Source organism: Odontesthes bonariensis, chromosome 18 (assembly GCF_027942865.1).
Source record: "Odontesthes bonariensis isolate fOdoBon6 chromosome 18, fOdoBon6.hap1, whole genome shotgun sequence".
Classification (NCBI taxonomy): domain Eukaryota; kingdom Metazoa; phylum Chordata; class Actinopteri; order Atheriniformes; family Atherinopsidae; genus Odontesthes; species Odontesthes bonariensis.
In genome coordinates, this window is record NC_134523.1 from 25,539,010 (window position 1) to 25,559,517 (window position 20,508).

At 39.6% G+C, this 20,508-nt stretch overlaps 1 protein-coding gene across 2 annotated transcripts in view; it reads left to right on the top strand.

The window, feature by feature from the left end:
- The window catches only part of pou2f2a (POU class 2 homeobox 2a), an 86,757-nt gene that overhangs the window by 58,082 nt on the left and 8,167 nt on the right, over nt 1-20,508 (top strand). For both annotated transcript variants that reach the window (XM_075449977.1, XM_075449976.1), the window contains exons 2-11: nt 3,081-3,140; nt 3,322-3,350; nt 8,599-8,655; nt 10,658-10,792; nt 14,063-14,323; nt 14,409-14,523; nt 14,665-14,756; nt 15,750-15,977; nt 16,535-16,676; nt 18,224-18,372. In XM_075449977.1, coding sequence (XP_075306092.1) covers nt 3,081-3,140; nt 3,322-3,350; nt 8,599-8,655; nt 10,658-10,792; nt 14,063-14,323; nt 14,409-14,523; nt 14,665-14,756; nt 15,750-15,977; nt 16,535-16,676; nt 18,224-18,372 — 1,268 coding nt within the window. The remainder of the gene's footprint in view (nt 1-3,080; nt 3,141-3,321; nt 3,351-8,598; nt 8,656-10,657; nt 10,793-14,062; nt 14,324-14,408; nt 14,524-14,664; nt 14,757-15,749; nt 15,978-16,534; nt 16,677-18,223; nt 18,373-20,508) is intronic.

A 20,508-nucleotide genomic window follows, 5' to 3' on the forward strand; every position in this document is an offset into this window, starting at 1 on the left:
CAGAATCCCAGTTTAGGTTGAAGCTAACAATCATTTGCAACATTCTTTAGATGGAAACATTTGAGTCAAAGGATTTACACTCTAAAACACATCTCTTTCTTGTTTTTTATCCTATTTTCCTGTCTTTTTCCTCTCTTTGTCTTGCTCGTTACCTACCTGACCCCCCCCCGTCCTTGCCTTTTTCGTTTTTTCTCCCCACACCTTGAACTTCTCGCCGCCTCAGATGAGATTACCACCCGTGCAAACACACAAACGCTCACACTGGGCTTGTATACAATCTCCAAACCCCCTCTCCTTGTTTGCATTCACTTTTCCAGTCTCTCCTGCTGTCACATGTTTTACATTAAATCAAACAGAAATGGTTTGTTTTCTGTTGTGTGCACCTTATACGAAGGAGGCAGCAGGGTGCTTCTGCATCTATAAAAGGAAAAGCAGCAGGGTGGAAGGTGGAAGCAGCGGTTTTATGAGGTGTTCTTTGATTATTTTAACTAGTCTGCTTCCTATAAGACGCATGAACCCTGTTCCAAAGACAGAATGTGTGCATGAAATCCCACAGAGCTCAAACTCGCCGTGTCCTCACCTCGCTTCGTCCTTTCTGGTTTCAGCTGGTGTCATATGGTCGATGAGACGTTTATTGCAGAAATCCTGAGCGCAAGAGAGACAGATGCTTAAAGAGAAGAGCATGGGGATGAGTTGGTGCTTTTTTTATCCAAGATAGTGGTGTTGACTAATGTCTGGTGCTCAGGTAAGCAGTTCCTGTGGCATCATTCTTCCTGGAGCAATTACCGCCGCGTTCCCAGAAGTGACCATAAAACAGAGGGAAGCTTGTTCGGAAGTTATCTGCCACAAAAAGTAGATTCTTAATCCTTCTTCTACCTGCAGGGTCCACAAAGTTTACATCTTAAGTGCTAAATCAGGGTTTAATGCAATCATTTCTGCTGGCCAAGCATAAGATGTTCATGTTGGCTTTTTGCTTGTTAATATTTAATGAAAACAGGATGTAGTTGTCCCATATAATTTCAGCCTGATAAAACAAAGATAATCCATTTCCATATTCATCTTTTCATGATGCAAAAACGAGATATTTCCTGCAGACGAGCCACAGTTTCTTCTGAACTGAAATGCTACCTGACGGCATTGAATCCAGCTGAACGTGGACACACGAATGTTCGGCCACTCTTAACACAGAGCAGTTGATCTCTGCTTTGAGAGCCTCTGATTGTTTACCTGCTGAAAGAAAACAAGATGTGCAGAAAGCAGGGTGGCTGGATGTGATTAGACACAGATTCAGAGTTTTAACACATAATAAATAGTGTTTAAACATGATTACAGTTTATTAATACGTTTAAAAACAAACATGTAGTTTAATCCCAGAGCTGCGAATGAGTTGATTTTTCACTATATTCTCCTAAATATGACTTCTTAGCCGCTGACCTGTATGTTGCTGACTGCTCCTGAATGAATGTTGTACTAAAGTATATCAAAGTACAGCTGGAGGCCCAACAAAGATGTTCTGAATAACTTAAATCTGATATATTTTTAAATTGTTTGAACATTTTCTAACAGAAACAAGTGCATAATAGGTCAAACTTCACAGTAAATAGATATAAATAAGTTTAGAGTCTGATGCAGTAACACATTTAAAAAAAAGCTGGGATAGATGCAAAGAAAGTTCTGGAAGATTCTCTAATCAGCAGGTTACCTGGTGACAGGTGAGGGTGTAAAAGCAGCTTCCACCAAAGGTTCAGGGTCCTGGCTCCAGAAACCTGCTGGATGAGCTGGGAGCCCTTAGGCAGCTCTGCATGAGGAACCGTCATCACGCCACCATGATCCATACAGCCACATGGGCTCAGGAGGAGCTGGGAGAAGCATTTCCACTCAACACGGTCCAGAAATGTGAGCTGAAGCTGCACCACACCAGGAAGAAGCCATATATCAGCTCTGAGCAGGAACACGGCCCAGTTCTCTGGACCCCAGCTCGTCTCAGATGGACAGAAAGACAGTGGACACGTTTTCTGTGGGCGGATGAGTCCACGTTTCAGCTGCTTCTGGGACAAACTGCTGAGAAAGAGCATGCAGGCTGTTCTCAGAGAAAGGTTTAAAGCCAGCGTCTGTGATGGTGTGGGGGGGCATCAGGGTCTATGGCAGGGAGGGCTTCATCTGTGTGAAGGTGTGGGGGGGCATCAGGGTCCATGGCAGGGAGGGCTTCATCTGTGTGAAGGTGTGGGGGGGGCATCAGGGTCCATGGCAGGGAGGGCTTCATCTGTGTGAAGGTGCCACTGATGCAGAGCTGGATGTTGGAGTTCTGGAGAGACAGATGCTGCCATCCAGGTGACGTCTTTTCCCGGGAGCTCCGTGGTTATTTCAGCAGGACGACGCCAGACCTCATTCTGCAGGACTTCCAGCAGCTTCATGCACACAGAGTGTGTGAGCTCCACCGGCCGGCCTGCAGCCCACATCTGTCCACATCTGTCTCCTGCTGAACATGTACGGAGCATCATGAAGAGGAGAACCAGACAACAACAACCAGGGACTGCTGAGCAGCTGAGATGTTGGATTCAGCAGGAATGGACCCAGATTCCTCTGAAAAACTGCAACAATCAGCGTTAAAAAGAGTTGTTAAAGGAAGCTGATGGAACACGATGGGAACTCTAGAACAGCTTTTACTGAGTGTTGCTACTTCAGATTCTACGTTTGGTTCTGTTCTCTAAATATAGTTGGTCTGTGAAAAACACTGAAAATAATTTATTTTGATCTTGTATCTGTCAAATAAAAGCAAAAAATTAATGAAGAAATGACTAATTTTAGGTTTTTGTTCATACTTTCATAGAAATCGGGTTGTAAATGCACTTTATAATTTAAACATTTAATTTGTCATTTCATATTCATCAGCTTGACTATATACGTTCTTAACGTTTAATTACTTTCTAAAACTACGAATCTTCCTGTTTGTTTCATCTCCAGATACTGTGTATACGCTCCTTATCTGTGTCGTTTAAGGGGCATTTTTACAGCCTTTTACCGTACACACCTGTGTGTATTTTCCATGCACTTGACTGATGTGTGTCTGTTTGCTGCAGATATCAGGATGTCCAAAGCGTCAGGGGAGCCTGGAGCAGAATATCCAGGGGACAGTTCAGGTATGATACACAAATACAAACTTTATGCTTTTAACAGTCGTGAACGAACATTAATGATCTCTGAAAGCATCAAACCACAAACTCATATTTTCCTGTGAATGTTGCATCTTTCACTTTTGTTCACACATTAGTGCACGTGCACACTGCTTCATAAGAGTGTGTGTGTCCCTCTGTTTTTCAGATTCTGACAGAAACAGCCCTGATGACCAGGTTGGTAATTTTCTTTTTATTGTTGTTGAAGTTACTGCATCTATCGATTCGATACAATTCGATACACTTACATTATGATACACAATATTCAGGCAACGATTCGATACGATTCGATACACTTACATTATGATACACGATATTAAGACAACGATTCGATACGATTCGATACACTTACATTATGATACACGATATTCAGCCAACGATTCGATACACTTACATCATGATACACGATATTCAGCCAACGATTCGATACGATTCGATACACTTACATTATGATACACGATATTCAGCCAACGATTCGATACACTTACATTATGATACACGATATTCAGCCAACGATTCGCTACACTTACATTATGATACACGATATTCAGCCAACGACTCGATACGATTCGATACACTTACATTATGATACACGATATTCAGCCAACGATTCGATACACTTACATTATGATACACGATATTCAGCCAACGATTCGATACGATTCGATACACTTACATTATGATACACGATATTCAGCCAACGATTCGATACACTTACATTATGATACACGATATTCAGCCAACGACTCGATACGATTCGATACACTTACATTATGATACACGATATTCAACCAACGATTCGATACACTTACATTATGATACACGATATTCAGCCAACGACTCGATACGATTCGATACACTTACATTATGATACACGATATTCAACCAACGATTCAATACACTTACATTATGACACACGATATTCAGCCAACGACTTGATACGATTCAATACACTTACATTACGATACACGATATTCAGCCAATGATTCGATACGATTTGATACACGATATTCAGTCAACGATTCGATACACTTACATTATGATACACGATATTCAGCCAACAATTCGATACACTTACATTAAGATACACGATATTCAGCCAACGATTCGACACACTTACATTATGATACACGATATTCAGCCAACGATTCGATACACTTACATCATGATACACGATATTCAGCCAACGATTCGATACGATTCGATACACTTACATTATGATACACGATATTCAGCCAACGATTCGATACACTTACATTATGATACACGATATTCAGCCAACGACTCGATACGATTCGATACACTTATATTATGATACACGATATTCAACCAACGATTCGATACACTTACATTATGATACACAATATTCAGCCAACGACTCGATACGATTCAATACACTTACATTACGATACACGATATTCAGCCAATCATTCGATACGATTTGATACACTTACATCATGATACACGATATTCAGCCAACAATTCGATACGATTCAATACACTTACATTATGATACACGATATTCAGCCAACGACTCGATACGATTCGATACACTTACATCATGATACACGATATTCAACCAACGATTCGATACACTTACATTATGATACACAATGTTCAGCCAACGACTCGATACGATTCAATACACTTACATTACGATACACGATATTCAGCCAACGATTCGATACGATTTGATACACTTACATCATGATACATGATATTCAGCCAACAATTCGATACACTTACATTATGATACACGATATTCAGCCGACAATTCGATACGATTCGATACACTTACATTATGATACTCGATATTCAGTCAACGACTCGATAAGATTCGATACACTTACATTATGATACACAATATTCAGCCAACGATTCGATACGATTTGATACACTTACATTATGATACACGATATTCAGCCGACAATTCGATATGATTCGATACACTTACATTATGATACACGATATTCAGCCAATGATTCGATACGATTCGATACACTTACATTATGATACACGATATTCAGCCAACGACTCGATACTATTCGATACACTTACATTATGATACACGATATTCAGCCAACGATTCGATACGATTTGATACACTTACATTATGATACACGATATTCAGCCAACGATTCGATACGATTCAATACGATACACTTACATCATGATATATGATATTCAGCCTACGATACGATTCAATACGATACGATACAACTCGATACGATACAATACGATACACCTACATTATGATACACAATATTCAGCCAACGATTCGATACACTTACATCATGATATACAATATTCAGCCAACAATTCGATACACTTACATTATGATACACGATATTCAGCCAACGACTCGATACGATTCGATACACTTACATTATGATACACGATATTCAACCAACGATTCGATACACTTACATTATGATACACGATATTCAGCCAATGACTCGATACGATTCAATGCACTTACATTACGATACACGATATTCAGCCAACGATTCGATACGATTTGATACACTTACATCATGATACATGATATTCAGCCAACAATTCGATACACTTACATTATGATACACAATATTCAGCCGACAATTCGATACGATTTGATACACTTACATTATGATATTCGATATTCAGCCAACGATTCGATACGATTTGATACACTTACATTATGATACACGATATTCAGCCGACAATTCGATACGATTCTATACACTTACAGTATGATACACGATATTCAGCCAACAACTCGATATGATTCGATACACTTACATTATGATACACGATATTCAGCCAACGATTCGATACGATTCGATACACTTACATTATGATACACGATATTCAGCCGACAATTCGATACGATTCGATACACTTACATTATGATACACGATATTCAGCCAACGACTCGATACGATTCGATACACTTACATTATGATACACGATATTCAGCCAACGATTCGATACGATTTGATACACTTACATTAGGATACACGATATTCAGCCAACGATTCGATACGATTCAATACGATACAATTCGATACGATGCGATTCAATATCATACGATATGAACGGTTTGATACGATTCGATACGATACGATACGATTCGATACGATACGATACGATTTGATACACTTACATCATTTTCTGAAAAAAAAGGGACAGTGTGATTTGATATGAATCGCCGGTGATTGGACTGGTGGTCCTTCCTTTGAACATGAAGGACAACACCGCCAGACAAACAGAAACAAATGAACATGTCACAAACGTGAGAGCTATGCAATTCATATAACATTTTTATTAACTAATTTATCACCGTTTTGTATAATTTGACCCCCTGGCATTGTATTGTATTATATTAATGTTCTGTTTTCTTAAAAAAAATTTTTTTAAAAAAAGATAAATAAATCTATACTCAGCGGCTGAAAAATCGCTACTTTATCGGGAAAACAAAATATCGATATAAATCGCAGTATCGATAAAATTGCTCAGCCATAATCTACATGCATCTTTGTTACACGTCCAGACATATCCATCAATCGAACATGTTACCAAAGGACATAGAAGCAGATTGTTTGGCTTTGAAAAGCGGTTAAAAAAAGAACGTTGTGCTCATCTGTCGATCAACACCTGTCACCTGGAAGTTCCTGCCTTCACTGTGACTGAGAAACAGCACAAAGGTGACACCTTTACCTCCTGAAATATATATAGACTGTAAACGTGGAAATAAGCTTTTCTTATCAAAATCCAACATAAAACCAATAAGCTCCAGAGATTACCTGTGGAATAGTTCAGTTAAAAAAGCAGTGTTACTATTCAACTAGCGGAGCACACAGCACCGCTCGGCCCGAGCCTCGAAGAAACACTCGCTCTGCAAAAAATATCAGTCACATCCAAACTATTGTTGAACTGTGAGTGGCAGAATCTTGTGAGGTACACACAGGTGTATTTTCTTAATAATCTGCTGTGTATTATGTAGTTTTTACGGTGGGTTAAAGAGGCCCCTCACCTCCAAATCTGAAGAAAACATTCAGTATATTCTCAAATAAAATGGAAGTGAATTGGGGTTTGGGTGGACTCGCTCTGTTATCTGAGGCTTCATGAGAGAAAGCTGTAAAGCCTCTCATAGCGTTAGCCACATTTGGGTGAAAGGAGAGAATAAATTCTATATAGAGGAAAAATGTCGAGCGTCAGAGTAGTTTAAAGCAAATAATTTCTGATTATATTATAAGGCCGTGAAATTTGTGTGACATCACCGCTCTGTGGAAAAAAATGCCCAAATTTCAAGGATCTTAAACTGTGTAGAAGCTATAAAGCACACTGAGATGCTAACTCAGAAGGTAAAAGTCTAATGTTATTTTCACAAAATAAAGTACCCGTTGCCTTTTATCATAGGGAAAGCCATTATGATACAATTGGTGCTTTTGTTTTGAAAACAGGAAGTGAACCTACCCTCGTTGTAGCTAGCTTGAAACTGCCGTTTTGACAGGAAATGATGATCGGCGACGTCACGTTACGTTGCATCGTGGGTAGTTTGAGTATGAGTAGTAACCTCATGATGCATACCCAACATTTCGGAGATTCTAGTAAAAGTTTTAAGTTAAAGTTAGTAGGAGTAGTGGGAGTAGTAGGAGAAGTATGCAGTTTCGAACACAGCCTTAAGGTTTTTCCAAATTTAAGGCACCATACAGTAAGCGTGCACAATTACTTTTGCATTGGCACTCTTCAGAGTAACACAAGAGAAGTTTGTGAACCTTGAAACTCTTTTTGAAGTACAATCACTTTTATTATGCACATTCCCGGACCTGAAACTGCCCTCGGGGCTGAGATACCGCAGTTCACGACTTTGGTTTCCAGCCCTGATCCGCACCCTTTTGCTTTACGGTCGCTTGACATTCTCGTTGGCTTTTAATGGCGTTTTTTCTTTTAACGTAACAACAGTTTAATTTGTAAATAAGTGCAGGGCTCACGTGGACATTTAGCTGTGTAGTGTTAAACTGTAGGTGGCGCCAAAGAGCAAGAAAATTAGCCGGATTCTTTAGTGCTACTTTAATGAGGCAGTTGCGGTCTTTCTTGGTTTAATTCTTTGCAACGTACAGCAGCTGTGTACAGTTTCTCTTTCTTACTGAACAAATTAGCCTTTTTCTTACAGCAGAGCCATCTGAGAGAACCGTTGTTATCACGTTGATCTCCATTTTTTTGTCCAACTCTTCACCCGGCAGCGCCAGAGATTTGTTGTTGTGTTTAACTGATGGCGATATCAGCTCGTCCCCATCGTTCTGCAGATTACTCTTTACTGTAATTAACCGGAAACCCTGTTGATATAGATTACGTTTGGGATCCCGGAGCTTCATCTGACTCTGTCATCAAATGATATCGATTGTGTGAACACGTGTGATTTATTTTCACTTCGCTGCAGGTCCAGACAATGAAAACCAGCCCCTACAGCCTCTCTCCAATACCAGCTGGCAGCAAGGTGAGCAGATTGCAGTGTGTTTGTGTGTGTTGTTTGGTTCAATATAAGCTCCTCTAAATATTTCCTGTCAACAGCTTTAATACTAAAAAGCTTTTTTAACTCGAGCCTCACATATCTAAAGAGGCTGTGAGAAGTTTAGTCATTATTTTTGTGTTTATTCCCCATTTAAAAAGCTTAAATATTAGATATTTTTTAATTTAATTGCTTGGTAAATGTAATATGGCTGTTCTTTTAAATATGTCTGGGATTAAATATGTCTTCATGTGTCTTCATGCACCTATATGAGTTATTTTATGGATGTGCGTGTGTATGTGTTATATGGCTTCTGAGAAGCAAATCAGCTGTTTTTTAAACATTTACTGTGCATTATTGTGGAAAAAAAAGGCCAGAAGAGGGCAGAAAATGAGGTGGCAGTGAGTGACAGACATAAAAGAGCACAGTGCAGCAATGATGGATGGGAAATGACAGAGATGTTAACAGGTAACAACAGCTAGAGGTCAGAGTTCAGGAGCTAATGGATCTTTCTGACACCATGAAAGGCAGAAAGATTGACTTGTCCTGTGTGGTCAGCATCAAGACAAAATTAGTAGTATGAAGGAAGCATTTATTTCTTCACCTGAAAGCTCTGGTTTGTCTTCTTTTCCTCTTGAGAAACCCGTTCCTCCGTACAAAAAGTATTCCAGAGTGGATGCCAAACTGATTCACCACCTCAGCTTCACAGCATTCATATTCAGTTCCGTGTTTCCAGTTCATCTTCATTTCTCATTCTTGAGAAAAGACAAACTTTTAAAGACAGACTTGCAGGATTTTTTTGCAGCAGGCAATGAGAGAGAAGCATTATGTTTATTACCCCGTGATTTTCAGACACCTGTAACCGAGCAGGCACATCCTCACCTTGAGTGGGAGGTCATAAAACCTTTAGAAGAGGTGGAGCACCAGCTAAACATCAAAGAAAGTCAGACTGTCAGTGAAAAACGATATTTGGGTGACAATTAGGGCTGTATCATTAAGCCTCTAGCATGGTTGCCGCGTCGGCTAGCGCGAGCGGTGTTGATGACGTCACGATTTCGTGCCGGCTATATATGTTGGCGCGAGTCGATGCGCCAGTAGTTGCGATTTTCTCCGTCACAGAGGTGTCGCTGCTACGTTAAGGTTACCACTACTCTACAACCACGAAAGTGGAGAAAAAAACAATGTTCACTGTCAGGAGCAGGAACTCTGTCGTCAATGATGCTGCTGCAGAATCTGGATAATTTAATTAATTTAATTCAGTAAATAGAGGTGAAGGTCTGAAGCCCCCGGCATCACCACTTGGAGTCTCTGCCCTCTTCTTTGCCTTCATGCATCTGTCCCGTAGCTTCTTCCACACATTCTTACAGAACTCTCCCTCTTTCCCAAAGTTCTGCCTATCTCTGTCCACGAGTTTTGGGAGTTTACGTGCTCCCTGTGCTGTTTCACTGCAGTGTCGTACAGCTGCCTGTACAAACGCACCTCCTGACTGAGCCTGGTCTCACATTGGTCCATCCGGTTTGTCGTTCTCGGCGCAGCCGAGTTACAAAAAGCGCCTGGTGCACTTTGACGTCACGGTTCGGCTGCGTCGTGAGCGACGCGTAAACTGTAAATCCAGCTTTACACTAATCTCACGATACGATATGATACACGATATTCAGCCAACGATACGATTCGATACGATTCGGTACGATTCGATACGATTTGATACGATTCGGTACGATTCGATTCGATGCGATTCGATACACTTACATCATTTTCTGAAATATTTTTGTCTTGTTTTATCTTGTGAGTGTTCCATTGACTTCCATTGAATTAATTGAACTGAAAACTGAAAGCATTAATGACACAATATATAGCTCTGACTGGGAAGAGAGAGTGTACAGCAGGGGTGTCAAACTGATCCGTGAAAGGGCCGGTGCAGCGTCTTTCTGGGATTTTAAACACTTTTAAAATGACTTCTTCTTAAACTTGAATTTGTCTTTTCTTTCAGGGAAAGAGTGAAGAGAGCTCAGAGATAACACACAGCGCGGTGCCTCCAGCTCCACCTTCTCAGCAGCAGCAGCAGCAGCAGCAAACTCAACACCACCACACGCAGATGATGCTCGCTGGCAGTCAGCTAGCAGGGGTGAGGAAACACACAACCAAGAATTTAAAGAAATACAAATCATGAAAATGGTTTCATCTTCTTGGTAAGACAAGGCAAGGCAATTTTATTTATAGAGCACAATTCGTACACAAGGTAATTCAAAGTGCTTTATAGCTACATAAAATCACAAGAAGGCAATAAAATAATTAAAAATAAAATAAAATAAATAAAATAAATAAAATAAATAAAATAAATAAAATAAATAAAAATAAAAAAATAAAAAATCTGAAAATCTGGTAATGAGCTTGCTGAGCGTAGAACAGGCAGTACAGTCAGGGACAAGTCATTTGAGCCACTTAACGAGTGGTTTTATACAAAAGAAGCGCAAAACTCAGCCCAAACATACTCTTTGACATGCATTGATCAATAAAAAAAGAAGGTGTAGCAAAGATCTCCTTTCATACTCTGCTTTTATACCTCTTTAGGATCTCAATCCACGTGTCCACAGTTATGTGTGTGATGTACTCCTCTTGTTATTGGGAAATTTTGACATCGTGGACGGGTTTCAGGACTGATCTTTATCTTTATGAGTCCTGTTTTTGATTTGCATTTGGAAGATGTGAAAAAGGAGGGTTGTTTTTGTCTGTTTTGAAGAAGACTTGATGCACATCGGGGTGAATGAAAACAACTTTTCGAATCGTATCTGACCTGTAAAGATTAAAATGACTCGCCAGCTGTTTCTGATCTGAGCCGACAAACGGTAAACTCATGTGACTGATGGCCATCTTCCCACATATTCCCAGAGATTAAAGTAATTCCTAAAGAAGAAGCTCTCTTCTTTTCCCTTTTGCAGATGTCCTCTGCAGCTGTTGTTGTTTTTTGTTTTTTTTTCTGGTTAGGACAACTACTTCTTTTACTGAACTAATACAGGAGGCAACGTAGCCTAACGAACACCCTCTGATGACACTACACAGCTTAGTTAACTCAGTTTAAACCGGTCAGTGGAAACGAGTCATATTTACATTTCTTTGTTGCAGAGATTGCTTCAAATTTTCTTTATTAGCGAGGAACAGGCTTTTATGATTAAATGTATCAAATCAAATCAAATCAAATTTATTTGTATAGCACATTTCATGTACAAACAATTCAAAGTGCTTTACATAAAATAAAAGCATTGCAGCAGGGAAGCATGAAAAATACATAAAAGAATATAAAGAGAAACAAATAAAATCATTTAAATGAATTTAAAAACAAGCAACAGTCAAGATAAGTTAAATAAACAGTCAAGATAAATATATATATATATATATACATATATATATATACATATATATATATATATATATATAATATAGTAGACTTAATAAATACAGAAGTAAGAAATAAACAAAGAAAAAAATTAAATATACTCCAATTAAAATAACAAATAAATTTTAAATCTAAGTGGCAAAGTAGATAAAATACAAGTTTAAAATTAAAGCAGATAAACTGATTTCTTCAACATCTTATTTGTAACCTTAATCTTTCATTTCAGTAGTATTTATCACCATATAAACTTTTTTTATTCAGCCGTTTATGTATTTTTGTATTTTATGCGGATTATGGCAGTTTTGGTTTTCCATACAGGCGTAAAGCTGCTTCTAACTCCCTGTGTGGGAGGTCACTGTACATGTAAGTTCAGCTGAATTCACTGCACAGACGCCGTCTTTAAGCTACTTTAACGGTGATTTTCTCAGATGAGGCTGTGGTTATGAAATCAGGATTTTATTAGAGCAGAGCGACAGTCTGAAAACGCTTTAAATGAGCTGACACTTAGTCTTTATGGGCTGATTTTCAGTCCCAGTTTCTTACAAAAGAAACAGACAAATATGTGAATGAGAGCGGCTTTATGGGGAATTCAGCTGGATTAATATACACTTAAACTCTACTGTTTTTACAAAAACATGGAACTTTGGAGCATGTTTAGAGCTCATGGTGCTTTCTTTAACATGCTCTCCTTCGTGGTTGTTGTATTTTATCCGTCATGTCCCCTCACCATGTCTCTTGTACACTCCTTGCTCATCGTGAACTTGGCTTTTAAAGTTGAGAAAGCAATGAATTACCTGAAAACTTGAGCTGAACGTTATCCGTCATGCAGCAGCAGTCAGGAAAATGTACACACTGGAAAAAATGCCCCTCCAAAAATAAGTAAAAAGAACAGCAAATACAGGAAGTTTTTGCTTGAAATAAGCAAAAAAAATCTGCCAATGGAACTAGTGAAAATCGGCTTGTCAAGATTTCTTGAAATAAGATGTGATATTTAGGACTTTTGAGATAAAAGTGATCTTGAAATTAGCTTAAAAACCTCTTCAAATGTCAAAAAAGCTTGTTTCATGTGAAATCTGACTCAAAACCATTTGTTTTCAAGACTTTTTCATTTAACAAGATATTCCAGATGTATTGTCTTCAAACAAGTCCCTATATCTGGCTGAAATAGCACTTGTTAGGCAGTTGTGTCTTATATTAAGTGTAATGAGATATTTTGACTAGAAATGAGACAAATATACCTGGTAAGACTTAGATTTTTTCCAGTGCAGAATATACATGAACCCGTCTTGAAGAACAAGAATTCTCCTGCACAATCCCAGTAAAATCCTTTTGAGTAGTTATAGTTGTAAAGTGACATTCCTGAGCTGTGAGTTGTCAGAAATAAGGGTCTTGCTTTTCTTGCTTGTCCTGCTCTGGCATGCTGTCTGCTAACAGATTAACAAACAGCTCTGCTCTGGGAATGCTCAGCTGACTCTTCTCTCTTCTCTTCTATTCTACACTGGAAAAAATGCCCCTGCAAAAATAAGTAAAAACCAACAAATACAACACGTTTTTGCTTGAAATAAGCAAAAAAATCTGCCAATGGAACTAGTGAAAATCGGCTTGTCAACATTTCTTGAAATAAGATGTGATATTTGGGACTTTTGAGATAAAAGTGATCTTGAAATTAGCTTAAAAACCTCTTCAAATGTCAAAAAAAGCTTGTTTCATATGATATGTGACTCAAAACAATTTGTTTTCAAGACTTTTTCATTTAACAAGATATTCCAGATGTATTGTATTAAAACAAGTCTCTATATCTGGCTGAAATAGCACTTGTTAGGCAGTTGTGTCTTATATTAAGTGTAATGAGATATTTTGACTAGAAATGAGACAAATATACTTGGTAATACTTAGATTTTTTCCAGTGTACTCTTCCTTCATGTGATGATTCCCCTTCTTCTCTGATGTCCTCTCTGTCCCTCACTTCTTCACCTCCTTCCCCCTCTTCCTCTCCCCCAGCTTGCCGCTCTCCTCCCGGCCCAGCAGCAACTGCTCCTCCAACAGGCTCAGGCTCAGCTCCTGGCGGCAGCCGTTCAGCAGTCCAACGCCGCCCATGCCGCGCACGCCGCCCACGCCGCTGCGCAGCAACAAGCCAACCAGCAGCAGCAGCAGCAGAACGCATCACAGCCCCATCAGCAGCAGCAAAACAAACAGGAGCAAACCGTCCAAGCCCCGCCTCCACAGCTGGCCCTGTCACAGCCCATTCAGCTCACAGCACAGGTATGAAAACTTTGCTCATTCTCTTAAATGCAACGCTCCGTGTGGTCGGTTTCTGCTGTTTCTGAAAAACATGTCTGCGCTGCAGGACATCCAGCAGTTGTTGCAGCTCCAGCAGCTGGTTCTGATGCCGGGTCATCCCCTCCAGTCTCCGGCCCAGTTCCTCCTGTCTCAGCCAGCGCAGCCACAGCAGCCGCAGCAGGGTGAGAAAGCAGCCGCTCGGATCACCTGAAGATTTAAAAAAATTTAAATCGACCTCCCCAGCATTTTATCTGCATTTTATCTTCAGATCGTGGTCACTTTTGCTGGTTATGGTTTTTAATTCGGTTGGCCTTCTTTCTCAGGTTTGCTTTCGACACCAAATCTGATCCAGCTACCTCAGCAAAGCGCAGCGGGACTACTGACAACCCCACCTCGCATGGGACTCCAAGCACAGGTAGTAAATCTTTCTGTGAGAGTCTTTGTGGGAAACAAAAGAAGAGGCGGGCCTTTTAAAAGAGCATCTCAGGCTGACACTATCAGCCTTCATCTGCTGCAGGTTCAAAGCTCAAAGAAACATTTTCCCAACTGCCGCAGCAGCCCGTTTGTTTTTAATAATTTCTCTTTTCCTAATAAACGCATTTTCTGATCCAACGACGGCTTGGATCTTCTTATACACTGGAAAAAATGCCCCTCCAAAAATAAGTAAGAAAAACAACAAATACAAGACGTTTTTGCTTGAAATAAGCAAAAAATCTGCCAATGGAACTAGTGAAAATCGGCTTGTCAAGATTTCTTGAAATAAAATGTGATATTTAGGACTTTTGAGATAAAAGTGATCTTGAAATTAGCTTAAAAACCTCTTCAAATGAAAAAAAAAAGCTTGTTTCATATGAAATCCGACTCAAAACAATTTGTTTTCAAGACTTTTTCATTTAACAAGATATTCCAGATGTATTGTCTTCAAACAAGTCCCTATATCTGGCTGAAATAGTACTTGTTAGGCAATTGTGTCTTATATTAAGTGTAATGAGATATTTTGACTAGAAATGAGACAAATATACTTGGTAAGACTTTGATTTTTTTCCAGTGTATATTCACCAACAGCTCATCTCAAGTCCTCACGCTTTATTTTCACTAACATTAGGCATGGATGCATCTTCACACATCCAGTTTCTTGGGACAGGTTTGTGGTCGCAGCAACAGGTGTCCAACAGGACGTGCAGCAGCGGATATCACGCATGATATCTGGTCAATTAGTTGCTTTCCTGAAAGCTTGCAGGGTCACGGACGGCTTTGACGCTTCATGTGGCCTCCCATGAAAAAGACAAATGAGCTTTTTTGTTGTTTATACAGGGGTTGAGGATTAATTTTGATTTGTTGGGCTTCGGATGCTGAAAATAAAAGAAATAGTGAGTGAAGCACACATGTGCACTTCCTGGTGTTACAGAGGGAGAAGAGCAGTGATGCGGGGAGCAGCAGCGGAGGCGGAAGCAGCACTGTTACGTCTGGGGGAGCTTCCTCTGCATCCAGCAGCGCCATGGCCTCCTCATTAACCTCCGGCCTGACTCCAGGGAGTCAGGGGGGACACATGGGCGAGGAGCCCAGCGACCTGGAGGAGCTGGAGCAGTTTGCTCGCACGTTCAAACAGCGACGCATAAAGCTGGGATTCACGCAGGTAAGAGGAGGTGGAGCGCACACTGGAAGCACTTTGAATTGTTTGTACATGAAATGTGCTATATAAATAAATTTTATTTGATTTGATTTTAGAAAAAATGCCCCTCCAAAAATAACTAAAAAAACCAACAAATACAAGACGTTTTTGCTTGAAATAAGCAAAAAAATCTGCCAATGGAACTAGTGAATATCGGCTTGTCAAGATTTCTTGAAATAAGATGTGATATTTAGGACTTTTGAGTTAAAAGTGATCTTGAAATTAGCTTAAAAACCTCTTCAAATGTGAAAAAAAGCTTGTTTCATGTGAAATATGACTCAAAACAAGATGTTTTCAAGACTTTTTCACTTAACAAGATATTCCAGATGTATTGTATTAAAACAAGTCCCTATATCTGGCTGAAATAGTACTTGTTAGGCAGTTGTGTCTTATATTAAGTGTAATTAGATACTCAATGAGACAAATATACTTGGTAAGATTTAGATTTTTTCCAGTGTAGTGTCCGTATATTTAAGTGTGAGAGAATCTTTGTGGTGACGTGGACTATCTGTCTTTATCAGGGCGACGTCGGCGTGGCAATGGGGAAACTGTACGGCAACGACTTCAGCCAAACCACCATCTCCCGCTTCGAAGCTCTAAACTTGAGCTTTAAGAACATGTGCAAGCTCAAACCGCTGCTGGAGAAGTGGCTCGGCGACGCAGGTGAGTGGATGTTCACGGGCTACTGGTGTCCAGTGGGGGAGGGAGGTGCCCTAAAAACGTCTGCTTCTGGACTTCATCTGTCATAGATTAGTGCCTGAACCCCAGCTCTACATCTGACAGAAGAGGGCGGGCACATCAGAGAGGTTTTAAAAAGTGGTTTTACTCAGGTCTGGCTGAAACGATGCAGATACACTGGAAAAAATGCCCCTCCAAAAATAAGTCAAAAAACAACAAATACAAGACTTTTTGCTTGAAATAAGCAAAAAAATCTGCCAATGGAACTAGTGAAAATCGGCTTGTCAAGATTTCTTGAAATAAGATGTGATATTTAGGACATTTGAGATAAAAGTGATCTTGAAATTAGCTTAAAAACCTCTTCAAATGTCAAAAAAAGCTTGTTTCATATGATATGTGACTCAAAACAATTTGTTTTCAAGACTTTTTCATTTAACAAGATATTCCAGATGTATTGTCTTCAAACAAGTCCCTATATCTGGCTGAAATAGTACTTGTTAGATAGTTGTGTCTTATATTAAGTGTAATGAGATATTTTGACTAGAAATGAGACAAATATACTTGGTAAGACTTTGATTTTTTCCAGTGTATGAGGGCCTTTTCACATTTAACTGTCACAGCGGCGCTTATACACCGCTGGTGCGCATCAGAGTCATGTGTGAAAGTAAAAAGCGTGGGGATGATGGGGTCGAGCTTGACCCGCCGCTAATGCACCTCTGAGCTGTTGTCATAGTAACTGAGGCAAAACGCTAACCCAGAACACGCCGCTTAAACCAACAACGCTGTCATCACCCGGCAGATTCGGCTTGATTTAAGCGCACGCTGATGTGGCGCTGAGCGCTTATGGTATGCTTGAAATAAAGAGGACGAGCGACGGGTTGATGAACTGGGCAGCATCGGACAGAAAACATCCGTCTCGTGTCTTATTTCAAACTATTACTGCATTTTGTCATAAAATGTCTGGAAACTGCACGAAAATAAAGGAAGAAATCAACTGAACTCCTTTCCTGATTCAATCTGTTTTTATTAGATTGTTTAAATTATTTACAAATTCATTTTAGCTGAAGAAAGTACAAAGAATTGTTCTTCTTTTTTATATTTTGAGAACTTTTGCTTTTGTTCAGGTTGTTCACTCGTAGCTCGATTTATGTAACATTTTAGTTTCTGTTCCTGAATCTCATCTGTAAAAACTTTCGACTCTTATAGGCCAGCAGCTTAAAATTATATTACATTTCAACATTTTTTACTTGACAATACTTTGCATGTTTGAACTGAAAACTTTTAGGAATCCTTAAAAGATACTTGAATAATTCTCTATTTTTGCAGTAAAAAACCTTAATTTAGGGCCTCCAGGTCTTCTATAACATGTCGTGGTTTCGTTTCCTTTCTGAGACTAAATTGGAGGTTGTTGCAGACTCTTTTTTTATTCTTTCATATCACCTGAATCACTCTTTTGTGTCCCTCTCTGCACATTATCCGGCTTGTCTTTGTGTACCTTTCTCTCATCCTCTGTATTTCTTCTTCTCTTGCAGAGACGATGGCTGTGGACAGCATGCTACCCAGCCCCTCCTCCATCTCCTCCCCCATGTTGGGCATCGAGGGTCTCCCCGGACGCCGCCGGAAGAAACGCACCAGCATCGAGACCAATGTGCGAGTGGCCCTGGAGCGAAACTTCTGCACGGTATGAGTTCGACCCGTCTGCGATCTGTGCGTCGGGCAGACCGACACAAACACAAAATGGCCACAAATTCATATCATAAGTTGAAAATTTATGTAAAAACTTAAACGTATTAGGGTGCTTCCAAATAAAATGATGCAGGTTTCAGCTTTTGATTCATGGAAATGATAAAAGTGACGATGAGACAAAGGATTTTATTCATAGAACTGTTTTGTCCTTCCTATATGGAGGGACGAGACTGACTACATTAAAAATAAATAGCACAATAAAGTAATAAAGATGCCAATAAATGCAACAACAATCATGTTAAAAGATAAAAATGAGACATTTCTGTTTTATTTATTTACCTTCACATTTAATTTCTATGGAAGCCCAGAGCGGACGTGGTACGTATAAACTTTTTTCTGATGGTTTTCTCGAGATAACGAGATAATTATGTCGTTATCTCGAGAAAACGATCATCAAAGTAGCCGGAGACGGCCAGCTCGACTGCAGCTCAACAGGCGTTTACACCTCAGTGATCCTGCTGATGTAGTCGACTTCATCAGTGACCGGCTGAGGGGACCAGGCCCTCTCCATGGTTACCGAATGATGCACGAGAGATGCCTTTATCGTTTTCTCGAGATAACGATATCGGCATGATTGGTGTGTGTTAAACCTGATTCTTCAAATTCTCGTCACACCAGCGGGATTTGCTTTGTGCATTTTCACAAACGCTCCACATTCCATGTTGGATTCATAGGCTACTTTATTCAGTTTTCAATGAAAGGGGGGTAAAAATGGGTAAAAACCTTTGCCAGAAATACATATAAACTGGGGCGGACTGGGAAGAAAAAGTAGCCTCGAAAACCATAGGTAAATTAACTCGTTATCTGGAGAAGACCATCATGGTTTTCTCGAGATCTCAAATCAATTGTGTCGTTATCACGAGAAAACCGACGCAAATTGTCGTTACCACGAGAAAACGGAGGAAAATTATGTCGTTACCACGAGAAAACGGAGGAAAATTATGGTGTTATCATGAGAAAACGGAGGCAAATTATGTCGTTACCACGAGAAAACGGATAAAAATTATGTCGTTAACACGAGAAAACGGAGAAAAATTATGTCGTTATCACGGGAAAACCGATGCAAATTATGTCGTTACCACGAGAAAACGGAGGAAAATTATGTCGTTATCACGGGAAAACGGAGGCAAATTATGTCGTTATCATGGGAAAACGGAGGAAAATTATATCGTTATCACGAGAAAACGGAGGAAAATTATGTCATTGTCAAGGGAAAACGGAGGCAAATTATGTCGTTATCACGAGAAAACGGAGGCAAATTATGTCGTTATCACGAGAAAACGGAGGAAAATTATGTTATCATGAGAAAACGGAGGCAAATTATGTCGTTACCACGAGAAAACGGAGAAAAATTATGTCGTTACCACGAGAAAACGGAGGAAAATTATGTCGTTATCACGGGAAAACGGAGGAAAATGATGTCGTTATCACGGGAAAACGGCGGAAAATAATGTCGTTACCACGAGAAAATGGAGGACAATTATGTCGTTACCACGAAAAAAACGGAGGACAATTATGTCGTTACCACGAAAAAAACGGAGGAAAATTATGTCGTTATCACGAGAAAACGGAGGAAAATGATGTCGTTATCACGGGAAAACGGCGGAAAATAATGTCGTTACCACGAGAAAATGGAGGACAATTATGTCGTTACCACGAAAAAAACGGAGGAAAATTATGTCGTTATCACGAGAAAACGGAGGAAAATTATGTCGTTACCACGAAAAAAACGGAGGAAAATTATGTCGTTACCACGAGAAAACGGAGGAAAATTATGTCGTTACCACGAAAAAAACGGAGGAAAATTATGTCGTTACCACGAAAAAAACGGAGGAAAATTATGTCGTTATCACGAGAAAACGGAGGAAAATTATGTCGTTACCACGAAAAAAACGGAGGAAAATTATGTTGTTATCATGAGAAAACGGAGGCAAATTATGCCGTTACCACGAGAAAACGGAGAAAAATTATGTCGTTAACACGAGAAAACGGAGGAAAATTATGTCGTTAACACGGGAAAACGGAGGAAAATTATGTTGTTACTACGAGAAAACGGAGAAAAATTATGTCG